The 22,294-nt window shown below is 42.7% G+C and overlaps 1 protein-coding gene across 2 annotated transcripts in view; it reads right to left on the reverse strand.

The window, feature by feature from the left end:
- The window catches only part of LOC126253711 (phospholipid-transporting ATPase ABCA1-like), a 466,051-nt gene that overhangs the window by 217,585 nt on the left and 226,172 nt on the right, over positions 1-22,294 (reverse strand). For both annotated transcript variants that reach the window (XM_049955246.1, XM_049955245.1), the window contains exon 11: positions 12,491-12,646. In XM_049955246.1, the coding sequence (XP_049811203.1) occupies positions 12,491-12,646 (156 nt within the window). The remainder of the gene's footprint in view (positions 1-12,490; positions 12,647-22,294) is intronic.

Raw genomic sequence — 22,294 nt, forward strand, 5'->3', positions numbered from 1 at the left:
ACAGTGTCTTGAAAGGAGGATATAAGATGAACATCAACAAAAGCAAAACAAGTACAATGGAATGTAGTTGAATTGAATCAGGTGATGCTGAGGAATTAGATTAGGAAATGAGACTCTAAAAGTAGTAAATGAGTTTTGCTATTTGGGGTGCAAAATAACTGATGATGGTTGAAATAGAGAGGATATAAAATGTAGACTGGCTACGACAAAGCAAAGCTTTTTTGAAGAAGAGAAATTTGTTAACAATGAGTATATATTTAAGTGTGAGGAAGTCGTTTCTGAAAGTATTTGTATGGAATGTGGCCATGTATGGAAGTGAAACATGGGCAATAAATAGTTTGGTCAAGAAGAGAATAGAAGTTTCTGAAGGTGGTATTACAGAAGAACGCTGAAGATTAGATGGGTAGATCACATAACTAATGAGGAGGTACTGAATAGAATTAGGAAGAAGAGAGATTTGTAGCACACCTTGACTAGAAGATTGGAACAGTTGGTAGGACATGTGCTGAGGCATCAAGGAATCACCAATTTAGTATTGGAGGGCAGCATGGAGGGTAAAAATCATAGAGGGAGACCAAGAGATGAATACACTAACCAGATTCAGAAGGATGTAGGTTGCAGTAAGTACTGGGAGATGAAGCTTGCATAGGATAGAGTGGCATGGAGAGCTGCATCAAACCAGTCTCTGGACTGAAGACCACAACAACAACAACAACAACAACAACATGTCATTGAATAGACCGTAAGCACGCACTTTTTGGAGCAAGCAACAGTGTGGAATTGAGTCGAATATCTTTCGAAAGTCGGGAAATATGGCATCAACCTGGGAGCCGGTATCTAGAGCATGTTGTGTATCATCCACAAAGAGGATGCTGGTTTCTGCAGATGAGCTTCTCAGAGTCTAGAAAAGTCAACGTCTGAATACAAAATATGTTCCAAGATTCTACAACAAATCGCTGTCAGTGAAATTGGCCGGTAATTATGTGCATCCAAATATCTACCCTTTTCATAGATTGCTATGACCTGGGCCTTCTTCCAGTCCCGTGGAACTTTCTGCTGTTCTAATGATCTCTGATAGATGATTGATAAGAATGGTGCTATATTTGTAGCACAGTCAACATATAATCTTATGGGGATACCTTCTGGGGCAGATGCCTTCCTGGCGTCTAAGGATCTTAACTGTTTTACGATCCCAGATACATTAAACACTATGTCAGCCATCCATGCGCTTGTTCAATAATTGAGAGGGGGAATGGTGCTGCAGCCCTCTACTGTAAATGAGTTTTTGAAACCTAGGTTTAGAATTTTGGCCTTCTGTTTATCATCATCTGTTACATTACCCGTACTGTCAGCATGAGAAGGTATTGAATTATTTGTAGCGTTCATAGGTTTTACGTACAACCAAAATTTTTTGGTGTTATTTTTAGAATCTGCAGATAAAATATTGCTTTCAAATACGTTAAAAGAATCTCTCATTGACCGTTTGACAGCTGCTTTAATTTAGCATAATTTCTGTTTGTCAGCAGGGCAGTGACTACATTTGAAATGACTGTGCAAAATTCTCTGCTTTCTCAGCAACTTCCTAAAATGTTTGTTGTACCAAGGCGGATCCTTTCCCTCCTCTATATTTTTGCTAGGAACATACTTCTCTTGCATGTGGTGACAATACCTTTAAATTCCAACCAAAGATGCTCAAAATCTTTGTGTCCCATGGTGAATGCTTGGGGCTGTCTATGAAGATATTCATTAATGACACTTATTTGCTTTCACAAATAAGAAAACTCTATGCTGTTTCTTTGGTTTTCTTTATGCAACTTCCACTGACATAGAAGCCACAACGACATTTTAGTCGCAAGTACCTTCTTCTAGATTAACTTCCTCAAAAAGATCAGGTCTGCTCATAGCCAAGATATCTAATATGTTCCCATCTCAAGTTGGTTTTCCAGACAATTGATCAAGGTTGTATGTTGAGAGCACTCCTAGAATAACTTCACAAGAGTCTTTGCTTCTGCCTCCTGTGATAAACGTGGACTTTTCCCAGTCAATGGCTGCCAGATTAAAGTCTCCACCTATAACTAATGGATAATTTGGATATTTATTTCCTATGTACTCAAGACTTTCCCAGAAACATTCTGCGAAAGTTGTTGCAGATGCTGGTGGTCTATAAAAACATCCTAATACAATGGTCAGTCCTTGTCTGATTAACAGCTTTATCCAGACTACTTCACAGTCGACCCAGTATCTATCTCAACTGCGATTAAACAGCTTTTAACTGCAATGAACACACCACCTCCCATAGCATCAGTCCTATCCTTCCTAAACATTGGCCAATCCAAGTTCAAAATTTCACTGCTTTTTATGTCTGGTTTCAACCAGCTTTCAGTACCTAATACAATATTGGCATTGCTACTGTTTTATTTTGGACAGTAACTTAGGGATCTTACTACAGACACTTCGACAGTTTACTAACATGAGAGTTAGCATATTTACATCCTCTGGAATGACCAGTTTAGGTGAACTAGTAATTTTTACAGTTGGCACACCCACATCAGGGTCATGAACTGGTAATTTTTCAGTCCAACGGTTTATTTCGAAGGGGGAGGAACCTAATCTAAAAATAAACCACGTGCACACCACAAGTACTGTGTACCCATGTAGCAGCTTCCTGTGTGTAGTGCATGCCTCATCTTTCGAGGGGCATCCTACAACCTTCCACCCCATAGCGTAGGTCAAGGAATCTACAACCATTTTCGTCGCAGAGTCAACATAGCCTCTGGTTTAGATTCTCCACTCGACTCCAAACAAGAGGACCCCAGTCAACCCTGGGTATGATGCTGCAGATCATCAGCTTGGCTTCCACTCCTCGCGAGATGGAGGCCACTTTCACCAATTTAGCCAGCTGTCGAAAGGACCCAAGCATTTCCTCAGATCCCCGATGACAAGCGTCGTTTGTGCCAACATGTGCAACAATCTGCAGCTGGCTGCACCCCGCACGGTTGATAGCCGCCGGAGGAGCCTCTTCCACATCCTGAACGAGGCCCCCCTGGCAAGCGCACCAAGTGTACATTGGACTTCTTCCCCGCCCTAGCTGCTATGTTCCTGAGGAACTCCGTGACCTGCCTAACATTGGAGCTCCCAATAAACAAACCCCTACCCTCACATGACTGTCCGAACCTTGCTGAAGGAGCAGCCACTAGCCTGGCCGAAGGCGCTTTCTGATCCGACTCGGCCTCCCCCCCCTCCCCCTCCAGCATCAGATAGTACACTTAAGCTATTAGCAAAGTGCATGGGATTTGGCAGGAGCCTGCATCTCCCATGCAGCCTTCACCTTGAGGCTAGAGACCTCGACACAGTCCGCCACCCACACTGAGGTGAGAGTAGGCCGGCCGGCTCAGTTGCACCTGAGGTCGGCTCAGTGGCTGAGAGCTGTGACATCCCCCCCCCCCCCTGCACATCTAGTACAGCAGAGGCTGCCCAGGCATCACATGCCCACCGCACTTCAAGATGGCACTCTGGAGCTTGTTGACTGTGGCCAATAAAGCTTCCAGCTGCATTTGGACTGTGGCCAACTACTCTAGCATCCACACACAACAGACACAGTCCCTATCCACCTAGCTAATAACTGATTTACTATAAGAAACTTAAGGAAACCTACTGCTCTACTGCCACACAAGGTTAACACCTACATTCAAGTTGGCAGAAAGGACACTCAACAATGAAAAACAATAAAAGTGTATGGTAGAAGCTAGATCTGGTGCTTACTTTCCTGCTAGAGGCCGTCTAGTGAATACTAAAGAATAAGACAGTTACCTACAGTAAACTGCTAGGGGCTATCTAGTGAATATTATTAACAAATTAAACAGTAACCTATGGTAAGCTAAAACTACTGATTATCCTTCATATTTATAATGGAAACAAGCGTTTACATACACGCAAAAATGACCTAATAAAACTATAAAAACTGCTACCTTAAACGTACAGAGTCTAAATGACACAAATAAACATAAATACTGAGTATTGTACACTGACATATGCAGGTACAAAACAAAACCTTTAGCTAACAATAAGAGTTCAGAATGTAAAACACAACTACGAACTCTACTTTATTGGAACCAATGGGCTTACAGTACACAATCACTGAAGCACACACCAAGCTAAGGAATTTAAGCAGATGGCGAGGTGAGTTTAAGCGATCTGCTAACTAAACTGTATGTAAGAAGGGCTCAGAAGTTGTGTTGTAACACTGATTTACTCAGATATTTTAGTGTAACACTAATTTACCACGTATTTTACATTTGCTTAACTGTTAACGGTCACAGGTTGCACTAGTCAAACATTTACAAGTGAGGTTATAAATTCAGTGTCAGTATCACTTTCCCTAATAAAACGTATAAGAACTGCTACCTCCAATGTATCGAGTCTAAATGACACTAATAAACGTAAATACTGAGTACTGTGTACTGACTTAATTGATAATCTTGTGTATTTAATGTCAGTTAAGAATGTAAAAAAACATTTACCTAAAGCGAAACTGTCCTAAACAGAAACTTCGCTCATATTATTCAGATGCAAATAAAAACTAAAACCTTCAGTTTATCACATCTATCTGACACTAATGCACGTAAATTCTATAGAATATACAGCAAAAAACAATTAATTACTAGCTAAATTCCTTATCTCGTAACACAGCAAGCGAAAAGCGCTCTTAGCTGGCGCCAGGGCTGCACCAAACAAGTGCAGCATATTTTTAATCTCTCATGTTCTTTATTCCTGCCTGTTCTGCATTGTTTGCCAATGTGCCATCTGTTATTCATATCTGTGTTCAATAAAGTGGAATTTATTACACCATAATTCAGTGTAAGTGTTTTATACGTAGAACGTAGTGTCCTTACATAACTGGCGACCCCAAGGAAGAAACTGTGCTCGCAAGGATAGGTTATCTGCTGCGATGCATGTCGATATGTACAGTCATTACTATTGCATATAACCTCTTGCACACTATTGATGGCATCATCCAGGACATTAAGAGCAAGGTCAAGATTCTGCAGTACCCATCTCCTGTGCTGCAACCATCACATGCAGCACGTAGTGATCCACCTTGGAAAATTACGGTTTCAACCACGTCAGTTGCAACACTGAACAGTGAGATGCAATCATAGAACAGTGCTTCATGTAGCCATACAACAGACTTGTGTGCCATCAAACACAATGTAAACATGCTCCTGGTTCTTTCACCCACAGGAGTACTGCTTATGAGAGCAATAGATCATCCACTCTTCAGCTCTCATGGTCCTCCCACATCGCATTTGTAAATTTTGGCCCTGCCATTTGCACCCAATCAACTAGAAATTTGGTTTGCATGGTGACATTTTTGAACAGTTGACCTTAGTGATCATTAATCTCAATGAATGTGCTACATCAATGGTGTCAGATATTATACTCTGAAAGGAAAAAAAATAGTACACCTAGAAAGATGACGATGATTTTGACCCGATGATGGCATACATCACCTGGGGGTTAGTAAATGTACTGAGTGGTTTCTACACCATCCGTCAACAGACGGCATAGCTACCAGATGCCATCTGTGTCTACTCTAACTGAGAATGCTCACAGCCATTAGGATCAGAGTGATGCAAACATGTGAAGCAAGCAAGCAACTATGTCGCAGACACACACTTGTGCTTCCTACTGCCAACTGACAGAGTTTGAAAGGGGGCAAATTGTCGCCTTCTGAGTGCCGCGATGGTCCTTTCAGAGAATTTCCACACAAGTTGGATGTGCTGCATCAGTTGTGCTGATCTCAGTGGTCACATGAATATTCTCACACCTGTAGTCAAGTTTCTGGATGTCCAGCATCACAGAAGCCCACCACGATCATCATATTGTAAGGGCAGAAGGGGCAGATTGAACAGCTCGCGCAGCACTGATAACAGGGCTTGTGAGCCCAGATGTCAACATTAAGTGTTGCAAACCGGTTATTAGCAGTGGGACTATGGACATGCACATCTCTATGCCACCTTCCACTCGTACCACAGCATCGATGTGGATGGCTCAACTCTTGCTGTCAGAAGATTGCTTGGAGAAGGTGGAATGATGCATCTTGGTCTCAGCACTGAAAGCAGTTTCTGCCTACACACAAGTGATTATCGTTTGCACATATAATGTAGACCTGATGAGTGCTGTCTCTTAGAGTGCATTCGTCCTTACGGTCTGGGGTGCGATAAGCTGTAACTATCGTGCACCTTTGGTGTTTCTGGAGGGGTGCTAACCAGTGCTCGGTACATGCAAAATGTTGTCAGATCCATTCTTTTGCCATTGTTGCAACAGAAAGGTGATGTATTGTTCCAACAGGATAATGCTCACCCACAGACTGCACTTGAAACTCAATGTGCTCTGCAAGACATGCTCCAACTTCCCTGGTCAGCACAATCTCCAGACTTTTCTACAACTGAGCACATGTGGGATATGACGGGACGAGAAGTGACTCATACAACTTGTCAACCAACAACTTTTACAGAACTACATGAACAGGTTGAGCAGGCATGACATAACTTATCCCAGGAAAGTATTTACCACCTGTACAATCAATTGGATGCCCGAGTCTGCACCTCCATTACTGTCCACTGAGGTTACACCATGTACTAATATGGGTGTTTTGGCATGGGTCGATACCTAGTACCTGAGGACTGCTTGTGCTATTGATATGTAAATGTAATCATTTCATATAACAACAAAAACAATCAATTTTTTACAATATAATGTAATGTAATTGGACAGATAAGAAATCTACTCACCAAGCAGTGGCAGAACACACACATAAAAGAAGGTTATAATTAGGCAAGTTTTCGGAGCTAGTGGTTCCTTCTTCAGGCAAAAGGCTGCATGGAAAAAAAAAAGAGGGTGAAAGGACTAGAGAGGTCTACGGAAAAGGGATGGATTTCAGAAAAGTCACCCAGAATCACAGGTCAGGGAAGACATAAGGATGGGATGAGACGGAAAGACATTGTTCGGAACTGCACTTGACAAGATTTGAAAATCTGATAGCGTAAAATTGGAAGACAAGGTAATATGCAAGACAGAGATTACTGCTAAAACACTGTGTATGAGTTAATAAGAGTAAAACACTAAGTGCATTGTACATAACAGAGGTGGGAAGGGGACAGCAAAAAATAGACAGGTAAGAAAATGAAAGATGTAGAAAAGTAAAACAGACTAAAGAAAGGATTAGTTACTGTGAAGAAATGCTGAGACAGGAGAAATTAACATACATTATGGCCAGGTGCGAGCTGTGAAACACAGTCATGTTGCAGTGCCAGTTCCCACCTGTGGAGTTGTGAGAAGCTTTTGTCTGGGGGAAGAATCCAGATGACGCATGGTGAACAGGCACAGAGGCCATGATTGTCATGTTGTATAACATGCTCTCCAATAGGATATTGTGTGTTGCCAATATACACCCTCTGCCTCTGCCCATTCATCCTAACTGATAATTTGGTGGTAGTCATGCTGATGTGAAAGGCCGAACAGTGTTTACATAAGAGCTGGTATATGATGTATCATTTCATTTCACAGGTGGCTCTCCCTTTGATAGTGTATGTTTGCCTGTTACAGGGCTGGTATAGGTGGTGGTATGAGGGTGCATAGGGCAAGTCTTGCCAGTGGGGACAGTCACTGCGGTAGGAGCCTTGGGTTAGGGATATGAATGCAGAAGGAGTATAGGGTCTGACAATGTTGAGGAGATTGGGTGGGCAAAAAAAAGCTATTCTAGGTGTGGCAGGCAAAACTCCTAACAGAATGCATCTCATTTCAGGGCACGATTTTAGGAAGTCATAGCCTTGTCAAGGTAGCTGATTAATATGTTTCAGACGAGGATAAAACACAGCTTTTCATCACCCTTCCAATCTCCGCAACATTCTTTTCAAACCCTATGCTCCTTCTGCACCCATCTCCCTACCCTGCAGCTCCTCCCCCAGTGACTGTTCCACTGCAAGACTTGCCCTATGCACCCTCCTACCACCTTCTTACCGGCCCTGCAACTGGTGAAACGCATACTATCAAAGGGAGAGCCACCTGTGAGAACGACACGACACATACCACCCGTTATATAAACACTGTTTGCCTTTTACATTAGCATGACTACCACCAAATTATCAGTAAGGATGAATGGGCATACTCGTCCTCCCCTGGTAGCTGAGGGGTCAGTGCAACAGAATGTCATGCCTAACAGCCCGGGTTTGATTCCCGGCTGGGTTGGAGATTTTCTCCGCTCAGAGACTGGGTGTTGTGTTGTCCGTATCATCATTTCATCCCCATCGACATGCAAGTCACCAAAGTGGCGTCAACTCTAAAGACTTGCAGCAGGCGAATGGTCTAACCGACCAGAGGCCCTAGGCACACGGCATTTCCAATGGGCATAGGCAGGGGGTGTATACTGGAAACACACAATATCCTGTTGGAAAGCATGTTCTATAACATGATAATCATTACCTCAGTGCCTGTTTCAGCACACACGCCATCTGGATTCTTTCCCCAGGCATCAGTTGCTCACAATTCCACAGGTGGGAACTAGCACTACATGTCCTAGCCTGAACTTACATTATTTTCTTCTGTCTTAAATTTTTTTTGCACTAACTACTCCTGTATTCACTCTGAGTTTTCTACATCTTTCATTTTCTTACCTGTATTTTTTGCTGCCCCCCTCCTACCCCTGTTACATGCAGCACTTGGCTTTTCACTCTTATTAACTAGTACATGATGTTTTAGCAATAATCTCTATCTTGCATATAACCTTGTGTCCCACCTTCAAGCTTCCAAGTTTTCAAATGTTGCCCAGTGCAAGCCCCAACATTGTATTTCCTTCTCATCCCGGCCAGTAAGTCTCCCCTGACGCGCTCTTCTGGACGATTTTTCCTAAAAGCTACCCATTTTCCTAAATCACTCCAGTCCTTTTCCTTCACCCCTCTTCCTTCCCTTCAGTCCTTCTGCCTGAAAACGGAGTCACAGGCTCCAAAAGCTTGCCTGGTTATAACCTTCTTTTATGTGTGTGTTCTGCCATCACTTGGTGAGTATAGATTTTTTATCTATACAATGACATTATGTAATCATTTCATGTACTACATGTGGAATTTTTTTTTTTTTTGTTGTGTATTATGGACAACCCCTGCAACACTCGCAAGATGACACTGATTTTGCATTTCACACAGCTTGTACATCAAGGACTAACACTAACTCTGTACCATGAGAGGTGTGGTGACAAGACACCATCAGAATTCTGGAGACTTTTGTACGGAATGATTGATCCCAGTATCACTTTCGATGCTCTGCTGTTACACATTTGGCAACTACAATTGCCAACCCAAATACAATTAACCTTACTTGCTCATGAGGGGTAGCCATTACGCAAGTTGCTCCAAGCTGCCAATAGAACATATATCTTTCTATACTCACATGCCATGGTGGCTGCTATAACATATCTATCTTATAACAGCGACTCCAATCAAATTATAACTTAACCATCTTTCATGGCTACCGAAACTAGATGCCTAACTTGCTGTTTCTGAAAGTTCATAATCTGAGTTGTGTATCTCTTTGCTGAAATAATTTTCAACTGCAAGAAAACTTGGGCTCTCCATGTGTCATGACAGACTCATCAGGTTAAGCAAATTGACTAAATGAAGTGGTCAAAACAAAAATCCAATTAGTTACTTGTTTATTCACACCACACATATGACATAATGCTGACCTTACAAAACCTGCTTACAATAATCAAAATACAAATACACACATTGTTTAAAACAGTAATTTTGAAGGTTACAATTAAAAGTTGACTGGTTTCCCAAAACAAGTTATAGAATTTGGATCTACAATAAGTTATAATCTTCGCAGAATAATTAACATGCCGAAATAATAGTGCTACCATTCACCAAATTACAAGAAATATCCTTCCATGATAACGTTTGACATAGAAATGCTTATATCCTTTTACACTGAAGAGCCAATAATACTGGTACACCTGCCTAATATCGTGCAGGGATCCCGCGAGCACGCAGAAGTGCAGCAACACGATGTGGCACAGATTCGACTAATGTCTGCAGTAGAGCTGCAGGGCATTGACACAGTGAATCCTGCAGGGCTGTCCATAAATCCGTAATAGTACGAAGGGGAAGGGATTTCTTCTGAACTGCAAGGAATCCCAGATATGCTCAATAATGTTCATGTCTGGAGAGTTTGGTGGCCAGCGGAAGTGTTTAACCTCAGAAGAGTGTTCCTGGAGCCACTCTTTAGCAATTCTGGATGTGTGGGGTGTGGCATTGTCCTGCTCGAATTGCCTATGTCTTTCGGAATGTACAATGGACATGAATGGATGCAGGTGATCAGACAGGATGCTTATGTACGTTTTACCTGTCAGGGTCATATCTAGACTTATCAGTGGTCTCGCATCTTTCCAACTGCACACACCCCAAATCATTACATAACCTCCACCAGCTTGAACAATCCCCAGCTGACATGTAGGGTCCATAGATTCTCCATACACATACATATCCATCCACTCCATACAATATGAAACAAGACTCATCCGACCAGGCAACATGTCATCAACAATTCAATGCTGGTGTCGACGGGCCCAGGCGAGGAATAAAGCTTTGTGTCATGCAGTTATCAAGAACATATAAGCAGAACTTCAGCTCCAAAAGCCCATATCAATGATGTTTTGTTGATGGCCCAGCACTGAAATATGCAGCTATCTGCAGGAGGGCTACACTTCAGTCACTTTGAAGATTCTCTTCAGTCGTCATTGATCCTGCTCTTGCAGAATCTCTTTCCGGCCGTAGCGATGCCAGAGGTTTGATATTTTACCAGATTCCTGAAATTCGCAGTACAGTCGTGAGAAGGTCATAAGGGAAAATTCCCACTTCACACTACCTCAGAGATGCCATGTCCCAACGCTCGTGCACTGACTATTACATCACATTCAAACTCACTTAAATCTTGATAACCTGCCACTGCAGCAGCAGTAACTGATCTAACAACTGTGCCACACACTTGCTGTCTTATATAGGCATTGTCGACTGCAGCGCCGTATTCAGCCTGTTTACATATCTCTGTATTTGAATATGCATGCCGATACCAGTTTATTTGATGCTTCAGTGTAAATACAGGTTTGTTTTTGATATGAAAATAAACCCGAGACCAAAAAAGTGACTTTGTTGCCCAAGAATTTTGGGCACCTAGTTAACGGAAAGAGATTGTGTAGTCATACATGTAGAGAGAGAGAGAGAGAGAGAGAGAGAGAGAGAGAGATAGCACATTCTAGCTTGAGAAAGAATTCATGTACCAGGACTTCCCACAGTCATAAGTAAAAGAGTTTACGAAGTATAAAAAAGGTCTCCATCTGAATTTGACTCAAGTTTTCACCACTGGCAGGCTTCCTGTCTGATCCTAGTGATGCTCATTATAAAATTTCTTTGTGCACCACATGAAAGATTCTAAGGTGTCCAACATTGCCCCTTTCAACAGTATTATTTAGCTTTTGAAAGAGAATGTACATCTAAATATTGTAGAATAATTTCAAGGAGCTAATGCAGAACAGGTGTGAAACACAGTATACGAGGGGCGTTTGAAAAGTCCGTGCAAAAATAAAAACTAATTACGTGTTTGGGGTAAACCTTTTTTATTTTTTGACATAGTCTCCTTTTAGACTTATACACTTCATCCAACACTGTTCCAATTTGTTGATCCCTTCCGAATAATAGGAACTGTCCAAGTCTGCAAAATAGCTATTAGTTGCAGCAATCACCACCTCGTTTTAATAAAATCTTTGTCCTGCCAGCCATTTCTTCAAATTTGGGGAACAGATAGTAGTCCGAGGGAGCCAAGTCTGGACAATAGGGGGAATGTGAAATGAGATGGAATCCTATTTCCATTAATTTTGCGACCACAACTGCTGAGGTGTGTGCTGGTGCATTGTCGTGATGGAAAAGGACGTTTTTGCGGTCCAATCGTGAGCGTTTTTCTTGCAGCTTGGTTTTCAAACAGTCCAATATCAATGATTAATATGCACCTGTAATATTTTTACCATTTTCCAGATAGTCGATGAGGATTAACTCTTGCGAATCACAAAAGACAGTCGCCATAACCTTTCCAGCCAAAGGAATGGTCTCAGGAGTACAGTAATGTATCCATGTTTCATCCACAGTGACGAAATGATGCTTAAAGTCCTGTCTGCCTCCTCCACCTCTCTTCCTTCCCCTTCAACTCCTCTACCTGAATGAGGTGCCACTGGCTCCAAGAGCTTGCCTAATTATAACCTCCTCCTCTTTGTGTGTGTGTGTGTGTGTGTGTGTGTGTGTGTGTGTGTGTGTGTGTGTGTGCTGCCACTGCTTCGTGAGTAGATCTTTTTCGTAAATAAATTGAAAGGGTTTCCATATGTTATCTTATTTTGAACTCCATCTCCAGTGAGGTACAATGCAAAATTAATATACTCAGGACTCACCTTTGCATCACCTGACAGTGCAACACCAAGTGACAACTTTCGTTTCATCCCTCCTGACAACTCTGATGGTAAACAATGCTTTTTCTTTACAAGATCCAATTTGTTCAAAATATCTTCTGTCTGATATTTTGCTGTTTTCTTTGACAATCCTTTTAGCTGAAAAAATAACAAATGTAAACTGATATTAACATTAACACAACAAAAATGCAATGATTTTTTTAACCTTATCCCAATTTTCAAATAGAGGAAAAGTTTTAAAATGCACGTCTGAATTAAACTGGTGTTTACGTTCAGTCTTTAACAAGCAGCAAGTACTAACAAATGAGCAATAAGATAACTTGGCATTGAACATTTTCTTCTTTTTTTTTTTCTTCAGTTGATTAAAAGAAATCAGAAATGACCATTAAGCAGTCTGGTTGGAAATAAGCAGAAAAGTACATTTTACGTTTAATTATACTCACACACCCTGTTTTAGTAATAAAACATGTTCACAAGCATGTAATGACCTGAATATCTATAAATCTGCTGACTGTTTAACACAAAAAGTTACAGCTACTGCTAATTAACATAAATTTAAGGAGGCAGCCATGCAGTAGCATCTACATCTACACCTACACAAATGCTCTGCAAGCCACCATATGGCACTTGACAGAGCGTACCCTGAACCACTACCAGTCATTTCCTTTCCTGCTCCACTTGCAAATAGAGGGAAAGAAAAACAATTGTCTATGTGTCTCTGTATAATCCCTAATTTCTTGTATCTTATCTTCATGATCCTTACAGGCAATGTATGTTGACTCGGCAGTCAGCTTCAAAAACCGGTCTCTAAATTTTCTGTCGTGTTCCTCAAAAAGAACATCACCTTCCCTCCAAGAATTCCCATTTGAGTTCACGAAGCATCTCCGTATCATGTAAGTGTTGTTCGAACCTGCCCGTTCGAAATCTAGCAGCCCGCCTCTGAACTGCTTCAATATCTTCCTTTAATCCAATCAAGTACGGGTCCCAAACACTCAAGCAGTAATCAAGAATAGGTCACGCCAGCATCTTATATGCGATCTCCTTTACAGATGAACCACACTTTCCTCACATTATCCAAATAAACAAAAGTTGGCCATTTGCCTTCCTTACAACAGTCTTCACATGCTTGTTCCTTTTCATATTGCTTTGCAACGTTACATCCAGATATCCAAATGACATGACTGTCAAGCAGGACACTAATAATGTAGTATCCAAACATTACGGGTTTGTTTTTTCCTACTCAAATGCATTAACTTACATTTTTCTACATTTAGGGATTGGTGCCATTCATCACACCAACTAGAAATTCTTTGTAAGTCATCTCTTATCTTCCTACTGTCACTCAACTTTGACACATTACTGTCCACCACAGCATCATCAGCAAATTGCAGCAGATTACTGCCCACCCTGACCAACAGATCATTTATGTATATAGATAACAACAGTCATCCTGTCACACTTCCCTGGGGCACTCCTGTCGATAGCCTTATCTCTGATGAACATTTGCTGCCAAGGACAACATGCTGGGGTCTATTGCTTAAAAAGTCTTCATGCCACTCACGTATCTGTGAAGCTATTCCATATGCTGGTATGTTCATTAACAGCCTGCAGTGGGGCACCGTGTCAAATGCTTTCCAGAAATCCAGATATATGGAATCTGTCTGTCACTCTTCATCCATACTTCACACCTATACCATGTGACAGAAGGTCAAGCAGAGTTTCGTATGTGTGATGATTTCTAAAATGGTGCTGACTAATGGACACAAGCTTCTCAGTCTCAAGAAAATTTATTATGTTCAAATTGAGAATATGTTCAAGGATTCTGCAGCAAACCAAAGTGAGGGATGTTGGTCTGCAATTTTGTGGATCCGTTCTTTTGCCCTTCTTATACACTCCTGGAAATGGAAAAAAGAACACATTGACACCGGTGTGTCAGACCCACCATACTTGCTCCGGACACTGCGAGAGGGCTGTACAAGCAATGATCACACGCACGGCACAGCGGACACACCAGGAACCGCGGTGTTGGCCGTCGAATGGCGCTAGCTGCGCAGCATTTCTGCACCGCCGCCGTCAGTGTCAGCCAGTTTGCCGTGGCATACGGAGCTCCATCGCAGTCTTTAACACTGGTAGCATGCCGCGACAGTGTGGACGTGAACCGTATGTGCAGTTGACGGACTGAGCGAGGGCGTATAGTGGGCATGCGGGAGGCCGGGTGGACGTACCGCCGAATCACTCAACACGTGGGGCGTGAAGTCTCCACAGTACATCGATGTTGTCGCCAGTGGTCGGCGGAAGGTGCACGTGCCCGTCGACCTGGGACCGGACCGCAGCGACGCACGGATGCACGCCAAGACCGTAGGATCCTACACAGTGCCGTAGGGGACCACACCGCCACTTCCCAGCAAATTAGGGACACTGTTGCTCCTGGGGTATCGGCGAGGACCATTCGCAACCGTCTCCATGAAGCTGGGCTACGGTCCCGCACACCGTTAGGCCGTCTTCCGCTCACGCCCCAACATCGTGCAGCCCGCCTCCAGTGGTGTCGCGACAGGCGTGAATGGAGGGACGAATGGAGACGTGTCGTCTTCAGCGATGAGAGTCGCTTCTGCCTTGGTGCCAATGATGGTCGTATGCGTGTTTGGCGCCGTGCAGGTGAGCGCCACAATCAGGACTGCATACGACCGAGGCACACAGGGCCAACACCCGGCATCATGGTGTGGGGAGCGATCTCCTACACTGGCCATACACCACTGGTGATCGTCGAGGGGACACTGAATAGTGCACGGTACATCCAAACCGTCATCGAACCCATCGTTCTACCATTCCTAGACCGGCAAGGGAACTTGCTGTTCCAACAGAACAATGCACATCCGCATGTATCCCGTGCCACCCAACGTGCTCTAGAAGGTGTAAGTCAACTACCCTGGCCAGCAAGATCTCCAGATCTGTCCCCCATTGAGCATGTTTGGGACTGGATGAAGCATCGTCTCACGCGGTCTGCACGTCCAGCACGAACGCTGGTCCAACTGAGGCGCCAGGTGGAAATGGCATGGCAAGCCGTTCCACAGGACTACATCCAGCATCTCTACGATCGTCTCCATGGGAGAATAGCAGCCTGCATTGCTGCGAAAGGTGGATATACACAGTACTAGTGCCGACATTGTGCATGCTCTGTTGCCTGTGTCTATGTGCCTGTGGTTCTGTCAGTGTGATCATGTGATGTATCTGACCCCAGGAATGTGTCAATAAAGTTTCCCCTTCCTGGGACAATGAATTCACGGTGTTCTTATTTCAATTTCCAGGAGTGTACTTGGGAGTCATCTGCGCTTTTTTCCAGTCACTTCAGACTTCGTGCTGGGTGAGACATTCATGATAAATTCAAGCTAGGTACTCTATATAAAACCAAATTGGTATTGCATCCAGACTGGTTCCTTACTTGCTTTCAAATCTTTCAGCTGTTTATCTGTGCCATGGATGTTTATTACCTTGCCATCCATACAGAAATCTGTCTGGTGATCAAATATGGTATGTTTGTACAATTCTCCTACATGAATGATTTCTTGAACACAAAATATAAAATTTTTAGTTTTGCTATCTTTAACTACCAGTCAAGATTGATCAACAAGGACTGGATGGAAGTCTTAAACCCGCTTAGTGATGTTACATAGGACCAGAATTTTCTTTGGCTCTCTGCCAAATCTTTTGCTAAGGTATGACAGTGTTAGTTGTTGCAAGCTTCTCACATATATCTTTTCACAGACATTCTAATCTCTACCAACCTTTGTTTGTCATAAGTGCGTTCTCTTTTGAACTGGGACTGCAACAACCTCTGCTTCCATGGAATTTTCCAAATTTCATTATTAAATGTTGGTGAGTCTTTTCCATCCTTTATCCACTTAGTAGGCACGTAACACTCCAGACCACAACTTACAATCTACTTTGCCCATGATTTTTCTTCGTCTATCTTACTGAAAGTAAGTGATGCCATTTGTCTGTCCATTTCTCTGTAAGTGAGATGCTACCAACTGCTTATCTGCTCTTTCTAGCAGAAACACTCTCCTAGCACTCTTGGCTAATTTATTAACATGTAATCATAATTGTTATAATGATATCATGATCACTAATTCCCATTTCTATACCAACATTTTTATATGGTCTGGCTTGTTTGTAGCTACAAGGTCTAAGACATTTCCATAGCAGGTGGGCTGCCAAAATAGCTGCTCACGATAGTTTTCAGAAAACTATGTTCAAAAGTACTTTGCACGACAGCCTTTCTGTACACCCTGCACTGAATCCACAGACATCACAGTCTATACTTGATAGGTTAAAGTCGCTTCCAACTAGAATTGCATGATCTGGGTGATTATGCGCTAATGACTGCAGACTTACTGTGACAACTGTCACAGTGGAATCAGGTGACCAGTAAAAACATCCAACAATTAACTTTATTTCACCTACACCTACACTCTCAACTTTGACCTCAATACGGACAATATTTTTGTCAACTGCAATGAACATTCCCCCTCCTATAATCCCTAATCTGTCTTTCCAATATACATTCCATGACTCGCTAAACATCTGAGAGGTTTCCACTTCAGGTTTCAGACAGCTCTCGGTCCCAAGAATAATTTGAGACAACAACTTTTCTGGAGGGCAGTAAATTTCGGAATTTTGCTGCAAATACTTTGACAATTTACTGGTAAAATTCTGACAATCAAAGTGTCTTTCCTCCGAATGCAATCTCACTTCCTTTGCTGTGTATCAGCTGGCGAGTGTTCATCAGAGTACCTCAAATTACCTCCTAGACTAAAAAATCATGATGTGCACTCCACAACCACTCTGCTACCCAAGTAGCTGCTTCAATTGCGTAGTGCACCCCTGACCTGTCAAGAGGAGCACTACAAATCCCCACCTGATAATGCAGGTCTAGAAATCTGCAGCAAAGAGTGTCACAAAGTTGACGAATCCTTTGGTTGAGACCCTCCACTTGGCTCCAAACCGAAGAACCCCAATCAACTCTGCAAACAATGTTGCAAATTGTGTGCTCTGCTTGCACCCCATGTGCGAGGCCAGCAGCCTTCACCACTTCCGCCAGCTGCCTGCATGAACTGAGGATGGCCTCAGTACCCATACGACAGATGTCATTGACGTCGACATGAGCCACAACTTGCAGATAAGTGGTACATTCAATAGCCATGATTTAGGCCCCGAGGCAGACATACTGAGTGCATATTGGTTTCTTTCCAGCCGTGAATGCTATCTGTATTGGGGGGCTCCATAACATGCCTAATATTAGAACTCCCAATAACTAGTATACCCCTCCCCCCAATGTGCCTGCTCTGACTCTGCTGAAGCAGCAACCACATGTCCTCTCATAGGTGAATGGACGAAGCCAGACAGCCAGTCTCCACACTGGGCCTCTGCTCAAGCAATGTGAATGTGTTACCGCCCACCACACACCTTGCTGTGAATGTGGATCTACTGCATAGGGGACACTAGGAGCTGACTCGACAGCAGAGCCCGTGGGTGAAACAAGCAACACCTGAGGAGCCCCGTGTGATGTGCCAGATCCTCTGCCATCATTACACACCAAAACAGCAGCCTGTAGGTGACTGACAGTAGCCAAATGTGCTTTCAGATGTTCACAAACTGTGGTCATCTCCTCTGTGTGCGCGCGCACCCACGCCCACACACACACACACACACACACACACACACACACACACACACACACACACACACACACACACACACACACTATCCATCTTAGCAAGTTAACTAAAGACAGACTGTAAAGGCAGACAGAATCCTAGGTATGTAACTTTGTACACTCTTGTTGTGACACCAATGAACACAGATGTGTAGATGAGCTATGCAGCTGGCTGTTCAGAAGAAATGGAAACTGCTCTACAGACAGAATGAATATACACTTACAAAATGCGAGATTAAACCTTAAGTTCTAAGGTGATGCAATTGTTCTATATTTAATTTCTCCCATGTGTAAATGAACTATGTTCTTCTGCTGCATGTTAAGCATTTAGCATGTGAATCACTCTAAATGAAACATTCACAGAGAGTATTCTTCCAATGAAACCATCTGTGCATGCTTCGAGAACTTGCTTCAGATTTCAGTTTGGCACGGTCTTATATAGCATCATATCACTTGGTGAGGTGACATATTGCATGCCATCTTCCAATCCAATGAACAATGATCACTGCCATAAAAGTTTTATTTAAGTAATGAGTTTATCAGAGTATGCTGTTCAGAAGTTTGTTTTCCTTATGTGCAAGTAATCTGGAGTGGATGGAGGCAGGGTACTGGCAAGCAGGGACAGTTACAGCAATCTCATTGCTGTTTGGGTGGTTTACTCCTTGTTGTTGTGTCCTGGCTTTGAGACATGGCGCAAGCCATGGAAAAAGAACTGCAGTGACAATCACAGTGAGACCATGGAACAAGAGAGAAACTGATCTGTTAAATGCAATTCAATTCTGTTATCTGAAACTGTCAGTTTTTTACACTGTCCATACTTGTGTATTTGTGGTGTTCCAGGTAACAAGAAATTGTTATACATGGCCACTTCGAGCAATGTTGTTGTTGTTGTTGTCATTGTCATTATTGTTTTAGGGCACAAAACAGCTAAGGTAATAAGTGTGCGTCTCATAACTAATTGGTCAATTACCACATGAAGTTGAAGTTGATAATACTCAGAGCCTAATCAACTCGAGTAGATGGATAGCTAAAAATAATCTCTTTCCCTCTAGGGAGGCTGCTCAACTTGTACTATTGTTGTTGTGGTCTTCAGTCCTAAGACTGGTTTGATGCAGCTCTCCATGCTACTCTATCCTGTGCAAGCTTCTTCATCACCCAGTACCTACTACAACCTACATCCTTCTGAATCTGCTTAGTGTATTCATCTCTTGGTCTCCCTCTACGATTTTTACCCTCCACGCTGCCCGCCAATGCTAAATTTGTGATCCCTTGATGCCTCAGAACATGTCCTACCAACCGGTCCCTTCTTCTCGTCAAGATGTGCCACAAACTCCTCTTCTCCCCAATTCTATTCAACACCTACCCATTAGTTATGTGATCTACCCATCTAATCTTCAGCATTCTTCTGTAGCACCACATTTCGAAAGATTCTATTCTCCTCCTGTCCAAACTATTTATCGTCCATGTTTCACTTCCATACATTGCTACACTCCATACAAATACTTTCAGAAACAACTTCCTGACACTTAAATCTATACTCAATGTTAACAAATTTCTCTTCTTCAGAAACGATTTCCTTGCCATTGCCAGTCTACATTTTATATCCTCTCTACTTCAACCATCATCAGTTATTTTACTCCCTAAATAGCAAAACTCCGTTACTACTTTAAGTGTCTCATTTCCTAATCTAATTCCCTCAGCATCACACGATTTAATTTGACTACATTCCATTATCCTCGTTTTTCTTTTGTTGATGTTCATCTTATATCCTCCTTTCAAGACACTGTCCATTCCGTTCAACTGCTCTTCCAAATCCTTTGCTGTCTCTGACAGAATTACAATGTCATCGGCGAACCTCAAAGTTTTTACTTCTTCTCCATGAATTTTAATACCTACTCCGAATTTTTCTTTTGTTTCCTTTACTGCTTGCTCAATATACCGATTGAATAACATCGGGGAGAGGCTACAACCCTGTCTCACTCCTTTCCCAACCACTGCTTCCCTTTCATGCCCCTCGACTCTTATAACTGCCATCTGGTTCCTGTACAAATTGTAAATAGCCTTTCGCTCCCTGTATTTTATCCCTGCCACCTTCAGAATTTGAAAGAGAGTATTCCAGTTAACACAGTCAAAAGCTTTCTCTAAGTCTACAAATGCTAGAAACGTAGGTCTGCCTTTTCTTAATCTTTCTTCTAAGATAAGTCGTAAGGTTAGTATTGCCTCATGTGTTCCAACATTTCTACGGAATCCAAACTGATCTTCCCCGAGGTCCGCTTCTACCAGTTTTTCCATTCGTCTGTAAAGAATTCGCGTTAGTATTTTGCAGCTGTGACTTATTAAACTGATAGTTCGGTAATTTTCACATCTGTCAACACCTGCTTTCTTTGGGATTGGAATTATTATATTCTTCTGAATACCTTTTAGTATCTGATACCTTTTAGTATCTCCAGGATTCTTCCAGGTATACAACCTTCTTTTATGATTCTTGAACCAAGTGTTAGTTATGATTAAGTTATGCTCTGTGCAAAATTCTACAAGGCTGCTTCCTCTTTCATTTCTTCCCCCCAATCCATATTCACCTACTATGTTTCCTTCTCTCCCTTTTCCTACTGACGAATTCCAGTCACCCATGACTATTAAATTTTCGTCTCCCTTCACTACCTGAATAATTTCGTTTATCTCGTCATACATTTCATCTATTTCTTCATGATCTGCAGAGCTAGTTGGCATATAAACTTGTACTACTGTAGTGGGCGTGGGCTTCATGTCCAACTTGGCCACAATAATGCGTTCACTATGCTGTTTGTAGTAGCTAACCCGGACTCCTATTTTTTTATTCATTATTAAACCTACTCCTGCATTACCCCTATTTGATTTTGTATTTATAACCCTGTAATCACCAGACCAAAAGTCTTGTTCCTCCTGCCACCGAACTTCACTAATTCCCACTATATCTAACTTCAACCTATCCATTTCCCTTTTTAAATTTTCTAACCTACCTGCCCGATTATGGGATCTGACATTCCACGCTCCGATCCGTAGAACGCCAGTTTTCTTTCTCCTGATAACGACGTCCTCTTGAGTAGTCCCCGCCCCGAGATCCGAATGGGGGACTATTTTCCCTCCAGAATATTTTACCCAAGAGGATGCCATCATCATTTAATCATACAGTAAAGCTGCATGTCCTCGGGAAAAAATACGGCTGTAGTTTCCCCTTGCTTTCAGCCGTTCGCAGTACCAGCACAGCAAGGCCGTTTTGGTTAATGTTACAAGGCCAGATCAGTCAATCATCCAGACTGTTGCCCCTGCAACTACTGAAAAGGCTGCTGCCCCTCTTCAGGAACCACAAGTTTGTCTGGCCTCTCAACAGATACCCCTCCGTTGTGGTTGCACCTACGGTACGGCCATCTGTATCGCTGAGGCATGCAAGCCTCCCCACCAACGGCAAGGTCCATGGTTCATGGGGGGGAACTTGTACTATAACAAATAAAAAGTAAAACACAATCTAAAGCTCATGCCATGTCTGTTAGTGCCCAATATACAGCCGAGCTAAAACTATCTCCTCACAATGAAAGGGGTGAGAGGAAGTCATCCAAACTACTGGGAGGTGTTCAATTTTGAAGAGTGCTTCCATACACAGAAGACCAGTGTTCATGACAGAGGGACACAATATTCCTACATGCAGCAACACAGAGATCATCTGAAGGGACAGAATAGGTAAAATGCCTAGATAGCTGGACTGCAGCTTTGGCAACAGCATCAGCAGTTTCATTCCCCCTCCCCCCGACACACTTCGTGACCAGGGACCCACATAAACATCACATTGCCTCCATCATCAGCAAGTGAGTGGAGGCAATCATGCATTCATTGTTTACTAAGGGGTGGTATGTGGATAGTACACAGAGGCTCTGGAGGGAATTAGAACGTAACTCACAACTGAGAAGCCCGCATTGTCAGATATACTGGGTGGCCTGATAGAGTGCGAAAGGCTCTGCAGTTAAAATCGAATACTGCTCTGGAATCTGATATCTAAAATGTTTCTTGTTAATGACTAAAGTGCATCTGACACCATA

Source organism: Schistocerca nitens, chromosome 4 (genome assembly GCF_023898315.1).
Source record: "Schistocerca nitens isolate TAMUIC-IGC-003100 chromosome 4, iqSchNite1.1, whole genome shotgun sequence".
Lineage (NCBI taxonomy): Eukaryota > Metazoa > Arthropoda > Insecta > Orthoptera > Acrididae > Schistocerca > Schistocerca nitens.